The sequence below is a fragment of the Chaetura pelagica genome, unplaced genomic scaffold (assembly GCF_000747805.2).
Source record: "Chaetura pelagica isolate M959 unplaced genomic scaffold, ChaPel_1.0 scaffold235, whole genome shotgun sequence".
NCBI lineage: Eukaryota > Metazoa > Chordata > Aves > Apodiformes > Apodidae > Chaetura > Chaetura pelagica.
In genome coordinates, this window is record NW_009953215.1 from 1,292,180 (window position 1) to 1,306,340 (window position 14,161).

The 14,161-nt window shown below is 36.0% G+C and overlaps 1 protein-coding gene across 1 annotated transcript in view; it reads right to left on the reverse strand.

The window, feature by feature from the left end:
• The window catches only part of RYR2 (ryanodine receptor 2 (cardiac)), a 262,530-nt gene that overhangs the window by 40,404 nt on the left and 207,965 nt on the right, over window positions 1-14,161 (reverse strand). The window contains exons 80-82 of the mRNA XM_009997595.1: window positions 13,318-13,341; window positions 2,884-2,983; window positions 1,880-1,955 (exon numbers count right to left, since the gene is read on the reverse strand). Of these exons, the coding sequence (XP_009995897.1) occupies window positions 1,880-1,955; window positions 2,884-2,983; window positions 13,318-13,341 (200 nt within the window). The remainder of the gene's footprint in view (window positions 1-1,879; window positions 1,956-2,883; window positions 2,984-13,317; window positions 13,342-14,161) is intronic.

A 14,161-nucleotide genomic window follows, 5' to 3' on the forward strand; every position in this document is an offset into this window, starting at 1 on the left:
AAGGGTTTTGTAGAGAAAGATCCAGGGAACAAAAATAAAAATAAACATTTCATACTCATGTCCTTTACAGAAAATAAGGTAATTCATTTTGGATACTCCTTCCTAAACCATGGAAAATAAAGATGGAAACTGAAGCCAACACAGCCATTTAGTGTTTAACATAAATACCATCTTGCCACTACTAGGTCACAAATCTGTACTGGCACTATCCTTTCAGCACCAGATTGTCACAATTTAAGTGTGCTTTGGATTATTTTAGCTGCAACAGCATGTTAGTAGTCATGTGAGTATTTTAAAATTTGTTTTAGTTTTACCGTTGTGTGTAATTCCTTCTCTGATAATAGATTGTAACAACAAAAAGTTATTCAGTGGAGTGAACTCTGATTCTAGAAGGCAATGTGCTGTTGGGTGAAGATATAGGATGATACCAGAGGTACCAGTTGTGAACAAAAATCACAATGCTCAAAAATCAGTCTCAGTAGGAACACTACAGGAATTCACATTGCAAATGAGGAATCTTTTTGCAAACACCAAAGATAATAGGCAAAATGCATAATAAGTAACCTCCAAACTGAAAGAACACATACGGAGCGTTAACAAAGTGCATCAGCATAACCCCAAGCAGAATCAAGATCACAGAAAAAAACAAACCCGTCAACAACTGTACTAATCAAAGCAAAAACCTCCAGAGGATAATGATGATGACTTTTAAAAACCACTTCTGTACCTCTCCCCCCACCCATGCCATTCTTCCCAAGGAAGACTGAAGAATTGATCTTAGGACCTACAGGAAAATCAGAAAGGTGAGCATAACACCAGAGATAATGGGTAAAACTGAGGCAACTGAAAAAATAGCAATTCTAGCTGTATCACTGATGCTTGTATTTTATAAGTATGCGATTTAAACTAGTAATATTAGTATTACCATAACCACACTGCATTCTGATTAGTTAACACTGTTTATTTTTTTTTAAATAGATGATAGAATCACAAGTTCAGATTAAATAACTATATGTAAATATGATTCTTTATTTTAGTAATTTAATATAATGACATCACAAAGAACTGACAATGGTTCAAGCATATGCTGTTCTCCATATTTTGGGGTCAGTCTTGTCAATTCCTGGTAATTATAGCTTCTGAAAATAACATTATTTTTGGCTGCATTCAGCTGCTTCACTTATTGCTTAACTTAGGACCTTAACTGTTCACAGCTGTCTGTATTCTTAAAATTATCCTACAGCAATGTAGTAATGGCAGGTATGAAGCCTTCTGGACTCAGGAATCTTCACCTAGTACAGAGCACTGAATGTACCCTGGATCAGTCACTTCTCTTCAACACTGCAGAATACTTATGTTAACATATGTTAACATACTAAAGATGTGTGCTGCTCACCAAATCATTTTACTATCAAGTATTAAATCAAGTCCGAGTTCTCTGCTTTCAGCACCAAGATTCTCCATGGCACAAGCTAAGGACTTCTGAAGTTGTGTAACTTTTTTTGTGAAGACAGCGGTCAGCAGTTTTATTCTACTGCCTACAGGACAGTCGCAATCTCCCAGGAAATCCTTCCCTCTCACAAAATTTCTCTAGAAGTCAATGATTAAACACAGAATTTCCCACTTCCAGCTGAAGTGCAAGACTTTATTTTTTTCTTTGTATTTTGTAAATTAATTCAATATATACAAATGAGAAATATACACCTAGCAAACAAGGTATGTTTGTACAATATTTTCTTCTGGGAATGAGAGTAAGAGGATAAACAGCACCTGACAAATAGTGACATGACATAGTTAATACATTACCACAATGATAATGATCGTGGTATAAAGATCTATACTGACTAGCATGGGTGAAAATAATTTAGTACCTTACCTGCTAAAAGTAGAATTTCCTCCATTTAAGATGGCAATTCCTAGCTTTAGGGTGGCTGCAACCATTGGCCCCATCTCACCTTAAAATTATTTTAAAATATACTTTTAGGTTATAAATAAGAGTAAAAACATCTTGTTAACTTATCTGTACAATGAGAGGCTTTTTTTTTTCTCTTGTAAACCAGATTTATTTTTCTTTTATGATGTCTAGTGTGACTTTACATCTTCCTGAGTGCCTACAGACATACTGTAATGTATACACGGCACACCAAAGAAGAAATGTATAAATGAGGAAGAAAGAAGCTCAATTAATATAATATTTTCATTCACTTGGGCATGCAGTAGTTGATTTAAGGCTGGGTACACAATTTTAAGCTGGCTTTTGAGTTTTGCAATGTCTCCTGTGCAAGCCAGTCTAGATTTTTTTTTTTTTCCTGTTTTTTCAGAAAATGAGTGATCCAAAGCATTTAGTTACAGTAAATGAAATTTGTAAACAGTATTTTTAAAAACATATCTACTGTAGAAACAAATCACAGAATAATGAAAGCATCAAACCTTAGAGTAAGATGGTGTCTAAGGGACAAAAGCATCATTTACACTTCTGAAATGTTTTATCAAAGTACAACAGTATATATTTAGAGAGTTGGGGGTGGGAGAGAAGGACCAAAGTCTAAACCTACTTCAGAACTGTACACATTCCAGAATTTGGAAGACATTTTGTCATTGCATACTGCTAAAGCAATGAACTTTTCACACATCCTCTCAACTACCACTAGAAAAACTACTATTATTATAAATAATAATGAGAACAACAACCACCACCACCTCATTAGAATTATTTATTATACTTCTCTGGATTAGCTGTCTATAATTTTAGAAACTTTGGGTGCATTTTGAAAGCAAACTTCAGTGCCAAACATCTGCAAGTTTTGCCCAATAAGAATTAAAATTATATCAAAGATCATTAAAAATAAGGTTTAATATGTAATCTACACAACAAAACATTACCTTTACTAGCACTGATTGTCTGCAGTACCATCTCAGCAGCACCCCGGTCGTGTAGCCTGGCTTGTTGATACAGAAGCTTTTGCTTTTCCATTTCTTTTTCCTGAATAAAAATTCCAGTCATTTAAGATGAGGATTTCAGTCACTATCAATTCGCCACAGGTTTTTTAATTTTCTCTTAGTATATGGGCTCTATGGCAACATCATGGACCATTTTAATACATACAATGCTACTGAACAGATATTTAACATGTTCAAGTAATATTTATTCACCCTTTGGCATTTTTCTTTAGTATGCTTTTAGCAGTTTATCTGAAAAGAGTAATCTCAATTGTAAATCTTTAGGTTAGTTCAAAGCCCAAGTTCATTATATGTACTGCATATATCAAACTTGCACTTTTGTGCTGTATTTTTGTGCAACAGTTCATACTCTTAATAATCTTCTACAGTGTTACCATAACTTCATACTGCTCAGTATGTGACACTTGAGTTCCAAGTTGTTGCTGAATACCAGAGTAACAGAAGCATCTCAGAATTTTTTTCAAAACGTATCATTATATTACAACATAGATTTCCCACCCTACCAACAGAATATTTGATAGAATACACTGTGCTTTTATATTTATCATTATCTAGCGGCAACAAACAATACTGCATGGCGTTGCTTGAGCAATGGTGAAGTTTGTTTTTTATAATTTTAACTACTACTGAAAACATAAAGAACATAAAGAGCAAACATAAAGGCACAGTTAATTCCAGATGAGTTTGAACTTTCACCAAGTTAATTGAAGTTTGCTGGAGAATTAAGGATGACTAAGCAGTATAAGTTGCAAAATGGAAGTTGCATAGAGCCCTATGACAGCGAGTCCATCAGATGGTGTGGTAAAAAGCTTACTCAAAAGGAACATGACACAACCAGTTAGTATCATGTCCAAAAACACAACGCCCAAAACATGTATGACCTAAAAGCAGGAACAGCTGCAGCAGAAGTAGCCAGAATGACAGCTTTGCTGCCATAAACTTTCCATCCAAGTTACGGAAAAAAGATATTGGAAGATGGAAGAGGTTTAAAAAATGAAGGCTTGCTAAATAGAGGGTATGAATAATAAATTAAAAAGAAGAGGTAAAAAATAGAAATATGTTCAAATGAATGAAAAATAAACCTTTAACTCAAAAGCAAACCAACACAGACATTTATGCTGTTACCAGAGAGTTCTCGCCGAGGCTGGCAAATTTGTTTCTTAAATCTTTGATAATATCGTGCTGCGGAAACAAAATTCATCAGGGTTTTTTTTTTTTTCACACTATTAGCTCTCCTGTGGTTAAATTGTATCTTTCTTTTTTCTTTAAATTATGTGACAGATCTAGATGGAGGCACAAAAAGGGGAAAAAAAAATAAAAAATGGCAGCTTTGCTTCATATTTAGCCATGCTAAGGTTTGAAAGTTTTGCCTTCATGTTTAAACCTCTTCCTGGGAGTTCAACAAAAACAAAACAGAAACATACGCATACACGCACACACACACCACACACACAAACCATCAGAAAATCATGACATTACAGATTTAATACAGCTACAATAAAATATTGTTATTTTCTTCAGATGCCACTGAAGATTGATCAGTGTTTTTTGTAAATATTTCCTATTTCTATTCACTCTTAGATTTAGACCAAACAGTCTTTCATTTTTCTTCCTTGGCAAGATTTATTATTCACTTTTGTTCACAAGCCTAATGTCAGCTAAATTAATTCCTTTTTTTCTTTTGTTTTGTTTTGTTTTGAAGTTTGTAAGAATTATTATAGTGAGGGTGCATCTGCATAATCTCCAGACTAAAAGAATAGGTATGGCACAATGGAAGGCCAGTAGAAACAGGCATTGCTGTCTAGGTAACTAGTAATTAAGCAGACACAAAACCCAAAAAACCCTCCAATAATCCACAAAAAAAAAATAAAAAAAATTCCAACAAAACCAAACATATATTTCCTTTGAGGATAACCCCAAAAGATCATGCTATCTTCTTCAGCTTGACAATACTTTTAAACTGTTGCTTTTTCCATGCAATATTAATACATACATATGCATGTGATGGCAGTACTTGTATAAAGTGGGACACCCACCACATACAGAAATTAATAGAGCTGCTGGGTGGTCAAGGTATCCGCATTTCTCTAAGATGTGCTTACTGCTAATACTGTTATCTATGCTACCAGCACAGATTTTTACTTGCTAGTTGATGTCAAGAACACTATCAAACTAATTAGCCAGTGGTTTGGATTTTCTGTCATTCACAAAACCATCACTACAACAGCAAAAATACTTCATACTAAATGAAACATTAAAGAGGATTCTAATAAAAATTAGGAAGAACAAAACCATACACACACACAGAGAAACAAAAACAACAACAAAACAAACAAACAAAAACAAACAAACAAAAAACCCCACAAAAAACCCCAACCAAACAAATAACACAAAACACACACACACGCAAAATAACCTCACAGAAAACCAAGTCTGTTTGGTCTTGGGTATTTTCCATTTATATGGGAAAAAATCGGCCACTTAAAAATTTAGGTAGATGGAGTCGCACATTATAGACTTTCTCCAGCAACTTACCAATCCAAGGAAACTTTTTCATCATACTCTTTGAAAGCCAAGACTCAAATATTTTCTGCTTGATTCTATTTTTTTATTTTTTTTGTCTTTTAAATTATTAAAAGCAGCCATATGACAAAAAACCCACATGCTTGGCAAAACCACAAGTTTTGGCTTGAATTTGTAGGCAACAAACTTGCAAAAGCTAAACAGGAGCTCTAAGTGACATGTGCACACTGAAATTCTTTATTTTCTTGTAAACTATACAAAAAATTATTCTTGGAGTTTCCCTTGGAGCTAAACCATATGGAGAGGTTTGTTTGCTACTACCACTAAGCTTGCAGCCACAAAGTGCAGGTGTTTGATCCTACTTCTACTGAGCATTCTTTCTGAATAAGCAAATAGAGGGAAATGGAAGAAATTACTTTTTACTCTACTGTTCTAAAATGAGACCTTTTCCTTTGAATTGTTTTCATAATTTACACTTTTCCAGACTCCTGTTTTGTCCTCTGAATAAATCCTGCTAGACAGGTCTTACACTGTCAAAATATCTGTTAATTTCAGTGTAAGGCATGTATGAGTATAGGCTATGCATTAAAATACATCAAGTACTCAAGACAAATTTTGTATATTTTATTAAGCTTATATTATATTAAGCCTTTTAGCTTAAAACATGCTGGTTTATGCTCCAGAAAGTTGAATTTTTCCTAAAACACTAATTTTGGATTTCATCAACTCTAAAAAGAGTATGTATATGCAAAATGAAAACATATTGCATTATAATTCCTGAAGATTAAATATGTAAGATTTGAAGAGTGTTACAGGAGTTCATTTTATCAAATATGCTCTCCATGTTACTTAAATAATTTTTTCAGTCTCTGCAATTTCTCACTCATATTTCTGCTTCTGATGGAAGTCTCAAACCTCAAAAGATTTTTTTCTAGTTGAAAAGTAGTTTTTAACCAGCTGATATAATATCCATTATTATCTCTCCATGAGTTGAAGTTTCCTTTCTGTATTGAAACTTGTCATTATCCAGATTATCATACTACAAAAGGAATTCTTTAAGTAATCCACAAGGGCATAACATGAGGATTGCTTTATCAATGTTATATTTCACATTTCCTAGCATTTGAATAATCTCTATTAAAAATGTTGTTATATTACAAATATATTTTCTTCATACAATATATGGTTATAAAACAAACAAAACCTCATATACTAAACTAAGCAAAATACCACTCGGTGTTGAAGTAGCATTACATCTAAACTACAAATTCACAGAAATAAATATATTCTGAAATAAAACCTTCACTACACTTTTTATTTTATTTAATTTAAAATGTCTCCATTTCAGCTTGCAGCAACATCTTTACTGTTGTCATCATATCTATTCTGTCATTCATTTATATCTTCTGCTCTGGCAAGGAAGTTAGGTTTGTTTCCTACATACTGCCTCCATATTCTTGCCATGTTGATGAGGTCACTCAACACATTAATTTCTATTCAAGTAGATAAGAACTTAGAAAGTACTGAGTTTCTAAAAGGCAAAATACTGTATTCTGTGCACTTCAAATCTATGCATTCTCAGATTACAAATTTTTATCCAATGGTATATAGCTATAAAACTATACATTATTTTCTAACTGTGTGATCCTTTTTTATTTAAAGTTGGGTGACAAATTTGATGCATTTGACACAGCTTACATAGATGTCTAATTCTCTATAGGAATAATAAAAAGAAAGGGTAATGTACTGTTTAGAAGATTCCACTATGACTGGAATTAAGCAGAAAATCTTGCGCACAGTGAGAAGCTTAGTAAGATTATTATGTCATTACTGCATTATAAACAAACAAAGACCATGGTAGCTATAAATGGTCACTTAATCAGTGAAATGTATTTGCTCTTCAAAGTACACCACTCCTTTGCCTAAGAAGTGCCAAAGTCCTGCCTTACATGGATCTCAATCAGTTCCGTTGTGCTACAGCAGTGAAGCTCAGAGTGCCAGGGGGTCTTTGTATTGAAAGACAGGGCAGATGGATGTCTGGGAGCACTCTTGAAAAGTACCACACTAATGCTGCTATAAGATGCAGAAACAATGTAAGGAGAAGAGATGCTGATAAACACAGAAGATGGGGAGCAGCCAGAGGATGCAATAGAAGATCTTAATAGCCTTAAATCAGTATTTCTCACTAAGCCCCTGAACTGAAACCCAGAGAAAAGCATGGGCATATCACTCACTTTGTAGAAGAGATTCAGTACAAGACAGTTCCCATAGTCAATTCATACAGCCAAAAAACACCCTTGCCAGATAGGCAAGAATCAGAAACAGTTCAACAGCAAAGAATATATTAATACAACTGACCCTATGTTATTGTAGGGAATCAAAACACTGCAAAAAGTATGAATAAATGAAAGGTGAAGGGCTGATCATCTATGAGCAGTCATCATAAATTATCTAACTGGATTCAAGCATAGATTTGTGGTTTATGTAGCAGATGTATTTTATTCTGAGAAGAGTACAGGGAAGCTGTCCAGTTGTGTAGGCATTGGGTCCAAAAGGCCAAGGCACAGCTGGGACTGAATTCAGCAAGGGATGTAAAGAATACTAAGAAAAGTTTCTACAGGTACATCAGCCAGAAAAAGAAGGTCAAAGAAAGTATACCTCCCCTGATGAGCAATAAGCAAAACTGGCAAACTGTTAACAATGGATGAGAAGGCTGAAGTACACAACCATTTTTTTGCCTCAGTCTTGACTGGAAACCCCTCTTCCCACACCTCTCAAGCAAATGGACTGCACGATGGGGACCGGGGGAGCAAAGTCCCTTCCACTGTAAGAGAAGATCAGTTTTGGAATCACCTGAGGAACCTGAACATTCATAAGCCTATGGGACTGGACGAGATGAAACCCAGAGTCCTGAGGGAATTGGGTAATGTAGTTGCCAGGCCACTCTGTCTGTTATCTGAAAATTCATGACAGTCAGGTGAAGCCCCTGGTGACTGGAAAAAGGGAAACATCGCACCCATTTTTTAAAAGGGTAGAAAGGAGGACCCTGGGAACCACTGACCTGTCAATCTCACATCTGTGCCTGGAAGATCATGGAACAAATTCTCCTAGAAGCTATGCTAAGGCATGGGGAGGACAGGGAGGTGATCTGAGACAGCCTGCATGGCTTTACAAAGCCTGACTAACCTACAGGCCTTCTATGATGGAGTGATTACATCAGTGGACAAGGGAAGAGCTACAGATTTTGTCTGTCTGGACTTTTGTAAAGTCTTTGACACAGTCCCCAACAACATTCTTCTCTCTAAAATTGAGAGATATGGATTTGATGGCTGGACTGGTAGGTGGATGATGAATTGGTTTGATGATTGTATCCAGAGGGTAGCAGTCAATAGCTCAATGTCCAGGTAGAGACAGGTGACAAGTACTGTCCATACTGGAACCAGAGCTATTTAATATCTTCACCAACAATACAGACAGTGGGATCAAGTGAAGTCTCAGCAGGTTTGCAGACAATACCAAGATGAGTGGTGTGAGTGACATACCTGAGGGACAGGATACCACCCAGAGGGACCTGGACAAGAAGTAGGCCCCCGTGAAACTTTTGAGGTTCAACAAGATCAAGTGCAAGGTCCTATACATGGGTCAGAACAACCCTTGGTATCACTACAGGCTGAAGGATAAAGGGATTGACAGTCCTGCAGAGAAGGACTTGGAGGTACTGGTGGCGACAAGCTGGATATGAGTGGGCAATATGCACTTGCATCTCAGAAAGTCAACCATATCCTGGGGTGCATCAAAAGAAGCATGGCCAAGAGAGGTGGTTCCACCCCACTACTCTGCTCTTATGAGACCCCAACTGGAGTACTGTGTCCAATTCTGGAGCCCCCAGCACAGGAAAGACATGGGCCTGCTGGAAAGGGTCCAGAAGGGGGCCATAAAAAGTATATGAGGGTTGGAGTACCTCTCCTATGAGGAAAGGCTGAGAGAGTAAGGGTTGTTCAGTCTGGATAAAAGAAGGCTAGGAAGACAACTTATTGTGGTCTTTCAATACTTAAAGGCAGCCTCTTAAGATTTAGAGAAATTTTTTAGTGGGGTCTGTTGCAATAAGACACAGGGTAATGGTTTTAAACTGAAAGAAGGCAGCTTTAGACTAGGTGCAAAGTAAACATTTTTTACAATGAGGGTGGTGAAATACTGGATCATATTGCCCCAAGACATGGTATGTACCCTAACCCTTGAAACATTCAAGCAGGGCACTGAGCAACCTGATCTAGTTGAAAATGCACCTGTTCACTGCAGGGGGCCTTGACTAGGTGACCTTTAAAGGTCTCTTCCAACACAAACTATTCTGTGATTCTGTGTATAAATAACTGTGACATTAGGGATATATGGTTCTTGTATTGAAAAATCCTAGAGATAAACAGTGAATTCGAACACTTATGGTCTCTCGTGTTTGTCTGGAGACATCCAAGAGATAAGCAGTGATCAATAAAGAGATGTCTGGCAACCGACCAAACTGGTTTTACTCAACTGATAATGGCAAGACCCTCTGTGATGTGGCAAATGCTGAAGGGGAAACTGTGAGTTCGGTGTAGGATGTGCTGAGATTGCAGACAAAAGAGGCACACAATTGGTGCCACATCTAGCACTGAGCAAGGACATCCCATGATAACCAGGGTTAAATGAATCAAGGGGCTCGTAGGGTGTTTTCATGTAAATCACCAACCTGGCAGAAAAGACTTAAAGTCTATACAAATAACTGGACCAAAGAAATGCAGAAGGTGATAAAGAATTTTCACTGCAAACGTGGAACAGTGATTGGATAACTGGTGTAGCACTTGTTAAGATCAGACCACCCTCCCCCTTCTGCTACCAACAGGACGTGTCACCAGAGCTGGGTGGTGATTTTCCTTTAACTCTTTATTTCCTAACCTGATCTTTTTCTTCTGTAGTGTAGGGTTAGTTAACCTATCTATTGGAAGCTCATAACAAATATGTAGTTATAACTCTTACCAGCTGATCTGTACCTAAATAAAAGCCTGTTTGTGCACCTGGTACTGTATTATCTTTATTTTGCCCTGGCGGGATCCCAAAAAATCTCCACGCATCCAACTATCGGATTGTGACAATAACTTATCCTGTAGTTGTGAAGAGTGAAAACACATATTAGATGGCAGCTATTCCATTACGGGTAGGAAAAGCTAATGAGAACCCATGAGCCCATTTCTGCCTGTTAAATTCCTAAGAATTTTTACATTGATCATGGACTCTTACTTAGTATTTATAATTCTTTAATAAAAATAGTAACTTCTTGTAAGTACACTGTATCTAGTCACTCTATTTATGCAGGCTTTCCGACAGTGAGAGATATAAGACATCTCTGATGGGCTACAGAGTTCAAGAACTTGCTTTGTTTGCACATACTGAAACTTGCAAGTCTTTTAATGCCCAAAATAAGTGACAGCATAATGGTCATTTTGTCAAAAATCTAGGGAATACAAAAGTCTATCAACAAAGTTGCTATCATTAAGAGAGATGAAGAAAACTTACACAGGAAGCTCTATCTCCCCCATTTATTTTTTTTCCCGTAAGAGGCAATTAATACTCATTCATTTTAAAAAGATGAGCCAGGTTTTTATTCCATTTTTTAAGTTCCATCCTACACCTGTTTAGAGCACATTAATATGCAGCAAACCAGTAGTCAGTGATTCAAATGCAGAAACCTATTAGCAACTATTTGATTCTATCAGATAGAATCAAGGGGGACAATGAAACCAACTCTAACAGGAGTAAGTTGGGGGTCTGTTCAATCTGATAGAAAGTTAACTTAGAGACATAGGACAAGGAGCAAAGATAAAAATAATGGTCATGATGATGATGATGATTTAAAGCAAATACTAGCAGTCAAATGCAGACAGGCACATAGCAATGCACAGACAATTTGCTTTCTACTGCCCACACAATGACCCCAATATAGGTTATTTGTACAAAATGAGACTATGTTACATGAGATATGGACATGAAAATTGCAGCTAAAATACACATTCTAAGCTTGCCTGAGGGTCTCTGTTGCTCTGCCTGTGAAAAGATTCAGGACTTCAAACATCACACATTTTTCTAAGTCTGAACAAGCAGTAGAGTTTTATTCCCATACAAACTGAACAGCCATGCAAACAGAGCATGGAATAAAAAAGCTGCCTTCAACATAGAACTTTGAGATAGGTAGACTGACAGTCAGAAACAAACACACAAATGTACACACACACACAAATCTGTTATATACAGTCTCATATCTTTGCAAGTGTTTCCTGTAATGTATGAAGGAAGCAAGGATGATTTCTTGTTGTGGGGTTTTTTCCTTTTAAAATACTTCTCAGTCAGCAAGGCAGAAATTTTTCAGTGGAACATATAGCATTTAGTGTACAGTAGCCAGGTAGGCAGAATGATAGACATGGTATTTGAATAGCTGGATTAATGGAAGAAACAAAGAAGAAATTACACTATTAGATTGCTTATATACTTCCTTAGGGATGTTGTAACGTGTTTTGTATTTGTGGCAATTACAATACTTTTTAAATAACTTTTTGTGAGTATGTGTGAGGGCATTCTCCTTCCAGGATAATACCTTTATAGTATGAAGGTGGAACAGGTATGTGCAAAATTCTGAAGGAGTAAGAGTGAATCTGATCCTGGAATAGATCTTCTCTTTCCACAGCTATATGGGAACCTTTTTTTTGTGAATTGGATGTTAACAGCTAGCAAACAAAACATCAAAATCAACTTGTTCTTTTCAATGGAGAAAGTTATAATTACTCCTCATACTGCAATAGGAAATGAACTTTGAAGATACTGACTGGAGTTTGATCAACGGCTAAATCTGTGCATTTCCAATTTCAAGTAAGTGACCTCTACTTAGTCTACCAGCCATTAGCCACAGCACAATTAACTATAAACACCTCTGAACCAAAAATAGCTACCCCACACACCATACCTCTGCTCAGAACATCAACCTTGTTGCACTATCAGCAAGTAGACTGAGTCAACAATGGGAACTGAGACTTCTACTTGTATGAAGCAGACAAGTAGACTGGTGCTTAAGCCATGGATCACCTTTTAGAAACAAATGGTGAAACTTTCATGATGAGATACAAAAAGACTGTGCAAGAAATTGAGTCAATAAATAAAACATATATACAAAAACCCACCAAAACACCACTGAAATTTCAGAGGTGTTGCCTCTGTATTTTTAGAGCAAACACGCCAAAACTAGGAATCACCTCAGGTATAGAGTAGCTGCAGAGTTTCTTTCAAATACTATCACAAAGAAGACTAAAGACTCAGTCTATTCCAAAGGATATGAATCACAGATAAACTATAATAGACTTGATAGTCTCTCTGTGACAAACGCTGGAAACAAAATGCTATTGCTGAATCAGAAATGCGTGTCTGCTGAGATACAGAAGTTCAACTGCTTTTCCTTGAAACCCCAACAAGTTATTTTAATAATTAAAATTAAATTATAACCAGAAAGAAGATAACTGATGCACAAAAGGCAAGAACAGCAAACCAATATGACCAAGCCAAATGACACTGTTTTCCCCAAAACGGTAACACAATTTTATATCGCAAATTTTGCATAAATAATTCTCAGAGTCTTTAAAAAGAGTTTGTACACAAGAAGGGTTTGGAAGAGAGGTCATGCTGGAAGGGAAATGTTACAAATATTTCTTAGACCCTTTAGTTGAAGTTATCCAAGATGTTGGGCCTAAAAAAAAAAATCACAAAATTAGACCCAGACAAATACACACACATTTTTTTTGTTGTTTGTTTTACCTTGCTGCGTTGTGATCCTGTCACCTTAAGGAAGGGCAGGGACAAGAAGCAAAAAGTAATAAGAAAAAGAATTCCAATTTTTCTTTTTTTCTACAGGTGACTGACCATATACATATACAAAATTGTCTTTTGAACAAATTAATACGTTTTTGAACATAAGTTTCAAAGCTACAGAAAAAATAATAATGAGAAACAACATAATAGCATCTTCTCTCAAAAGATAAAAGTTGAATGTTGAACAAAAAAACATTAGAATTTAGGTAAGGAACACTAATAAATCCCTGATAAATTTGTTCATTCACCTCAATGATTTCCTATTTATAAATTTAGTAAATTGTTTAGTTGATGATACATCATATATTACATTTCCAGGGAAAATAAAAAAACAAAACAACACTGAAATTTGGACTCATACTTAGAAATTTACCAAGAAACAATTTATATATTGAGTATGCTGACTGAAACTCAACAGAACTGGACTACAATGTCTAAGTGAGTGAAAAAAATTAGGTACTGGTATTGTTTTTATTTCTTTATACCATCAAATATGGAATAAGTACGTCAATAATTCAGTCCTTTCTCCTGCAGCATCATGTAGAAAATACACAGAACATCTGGTGTACAAAACACTGGGAGTAAAAGTAAACATTAGAATTATAATATGTTAAAATGTATTACAATATTAAGCAGCTAATTCCCTCAGTGCCCCTCAGAACAGACAAATTTCTTGTAATCTCCATTTTATTAATGGAAAAACAGAGACAGATCCCAGAGCAAACACATTACAAGGACTCATCTCTTACTCTTGTAATCAACTCGTGTTTCCTTATACGGGGATAATTAC